Source organism: Pteropus medius, unplaced genomic scaffold, assembly GCF_902729225.1.
Source record: "Pteropus medius unplaced genomic scaffold, Ma_sr-lr_union100, whole genome shotgun sequence".
NCBI classification, from domain to species: domain Eukaryota; kingdom Metazoa; phylum Chordata; class Mammalia; order Chiroptera; family Pteropodidae; genus Pteropus; species Pteropus medius.
Genome location: NW_024346532.1, coordinates 1,511 through 4,090, shown reverse-complemented (window position 1 = coordinate 4,090; position 2,580 = coordinate 1,511). Strand labels below are relative to the sequence as shown.

General features: G+C 41.6%; 1 gene segment (V, D, J or C); it reads left to right on the top strand.

Annotated features, from left to right (window-relative positions):
- Positions 1-354: 354 nt before the first annotated feature.
- Positions 355-1,685, top strand: LOC120613157 (T cell receptor alpha variable 22-like). The segment is given in 2 exon segments: positions 355-407; positions 599-1,685. Coding segments are annotated over 2 exon segments (561 nt in total).
- Positions 1,686-2,580: the final 895 nt, after the last annotated feature.

The following is a 2,580-nucleotide window of genomic DNA, read 5'->3' as shown; positions in this document are numbered from 1 at the left end:
CCCTTGAGACATGAATTCTTCCAGAAGCATCAACCACTCTTCATACACTATCCCACAAACTTGTCGTAAAGTGTTCTAAGAAGAAAAAAAAAATCAGTTATACCTACATACGCTAGAAATATTGCCCCTTACACTCCTGCATTGTTTGCACCCACAATTTAGAAGAGACGACTGTGTTGTCTGACTAGGCCACTGTGGGTGGAGTTTCCTGTTAAGTGAATGACAGGGCTCAGATGTGACTGGTGCTCATTGAGTCTGGTGGAACCTAACAACTGAAAGACATCATTTGTCTGTTCCAGGACTCTACTCTCTCCAGAGCAGGGGCAAAGGCACCACAGCAACAGGGCAAGGAGTCATGGAGAGACACCGGGGAGCTCTGCTGGGGCTTCTGTGGGTCCAGGTTTGCTGTGAGTTGGGGCCCTCACAAGTGGGGGACTGGGGAGTGTTTAATGGGTGACAGTGTAGGGAGGGAAGGGTGAGCTACACACAGTTCCTAGACAGTCCTGCTTGGGTGTTCCTTGGGATATTTCACAGGTTTATAACTACATTGTCAGTCTCCAGTGACATCATTTGTGTCTGTTTTCCTCTTTCCAAGCAGGGGTGAGAGGGCTGGAGGTGGAGCAGAGTCCTTCATCCCTCCTGAGTCTCCAGGAGGGGACCAACTCTACTCTGAGGTGCAAGTTTTCTGACACTGTGAACTATGTGCAGTGGTTCCGACAGGATCCTGGGGCCGACCTCACCAGTCTATTTTTCCTGACTTCAGGAATGAAGACAAATGGAAGGTTAAGCTCCACAATGAATCTTAAGGAACGGAACAGTACCCTACACATCATGGCCTCCCAACTGGAGGACTCAGCCACCTACCTCTGTGCAGGGCAGGCACAGTGCTCCCAGGCGATCTGTAGCCTGTACCCAAACTGCAGCTGGGCTTGCAGCCCCACCCCTCCCACGGGGCAGGCATGTTGCTCCCACAGTCACCTTTGCATATCTTTGGGTTTTCAAATTTATGTTCCAGCACTGTTTTCTTTCCTAAAATTAGAACCTTCAGGACTGTCATATCACTTGGTTTTTTGCCCTTTTTCTACTCCGAAATTCATCGACAGGTAAAAAGCTCTAATATGAAACCATTAAGACAATTGATAAAGATGCCGATATCCGGTGCCTTGTTGAAAAAAATCCTCTTGCAAGTAGCCCATAAATTCCATGTGAATTACTGTGCTGAAACAGGCTTGGAAATCACCTAATTTGAACGATTTCTATTGAAAAATTTGTACAATGTGTTTACATATATCACTATCAAAAATGTCCATTAAGATCTTTTCTTTATATTAAATTTATTGGGGTAACTTTGGTCAATAACATCCTATAAAGTCCTGATGTACAATTCTACAATACATCATCTGTATATTGCATTGTGTGCTCACCACCCACAATCTACTCTTCTTCTGTCACCATATATTTGACCCTCTTAATCCTGCCACACCTCTCTTCCCCTCAGGTAACCACTATACTGTTATTTGTCTATTAATTTTTTAATTTTTATTTTTGTTTATCTGTTGCTGTTTTATGCACTATATATGAGTGAAATAATATGGTTTTTGTCCTTTCCACCTGACTTACTTTACTTAACATAATAAGGTCAAGATCCATCCATGTTGTTGCACATGGAAATATTTTATCATTTTTTATGGCCAAGTAGTATTCCATTGTATCTAAATACTACTCTGAAAAGGAGTTTTGCACAATTGTTTGTTGAAGGATGTTTCCATGTCTTGGCTATTGTGAGTAATGTTGAAATAAACATAGGGGTACATACATTTTGCCAAATAAGTGTTTTCAAAATTTTCAGGTAGATACCCAGAAGATGGATTGCTCAGTCATATGGAGTTCTATCCTTAATTTTTTGCAGTATCTCCATACAGTTTTCCACTGAGGTCACACCAATTTACATTCCCACCAACAGTGAACGAGGGTTCATTTTGGTCATTTCTAAATAGTACCTTGTATTGAAGAGCTCAGAGAAATTTTCATTCTGTTCCATTAAAATCCATTGCTTTTTCTTATACTTTGAGTGAATCTATTAGTCATGATTTTGTAACATGATTTACTGTTTGGGAAAGAAAGTAGAAGTCTTCCAGGACTACCCTAACAAAACCACTTCAGTTGTAGCCAGAGACAAAGACTTCTGGCAACTAAATCTGAAGTTTAAAGTTGAATGTGGTTTATTGCAATGGAAATTGAACTTCAACCTGTAGTGGTTTATGATAATGGAAGGGCATTGATAGAAAGGGCTGGGAACCTGAAAATTAAGATGAAAAGAAATGGGCAGACTCCAGTAAAGCTGGAAGCAGGGCTAGCTCTCCGGGTGTGTGACCTGTGTAGCTGTAGAAGTTGCCCTTGATTTAAGCTTTGTGATTGCTATCTTGAAATTCTTAATAATTTTATCTTTTACTTTTATTTTTCTTTGAAGGGAAGTCCCATGAGTGGATGGAATATATGCGTGAGAAGAGGAGAGAAATGGGGCAGGAGGACACAGGACAGGAACACATGCAGGCCCAGGTTCACAGCAGGGAGTCTGTG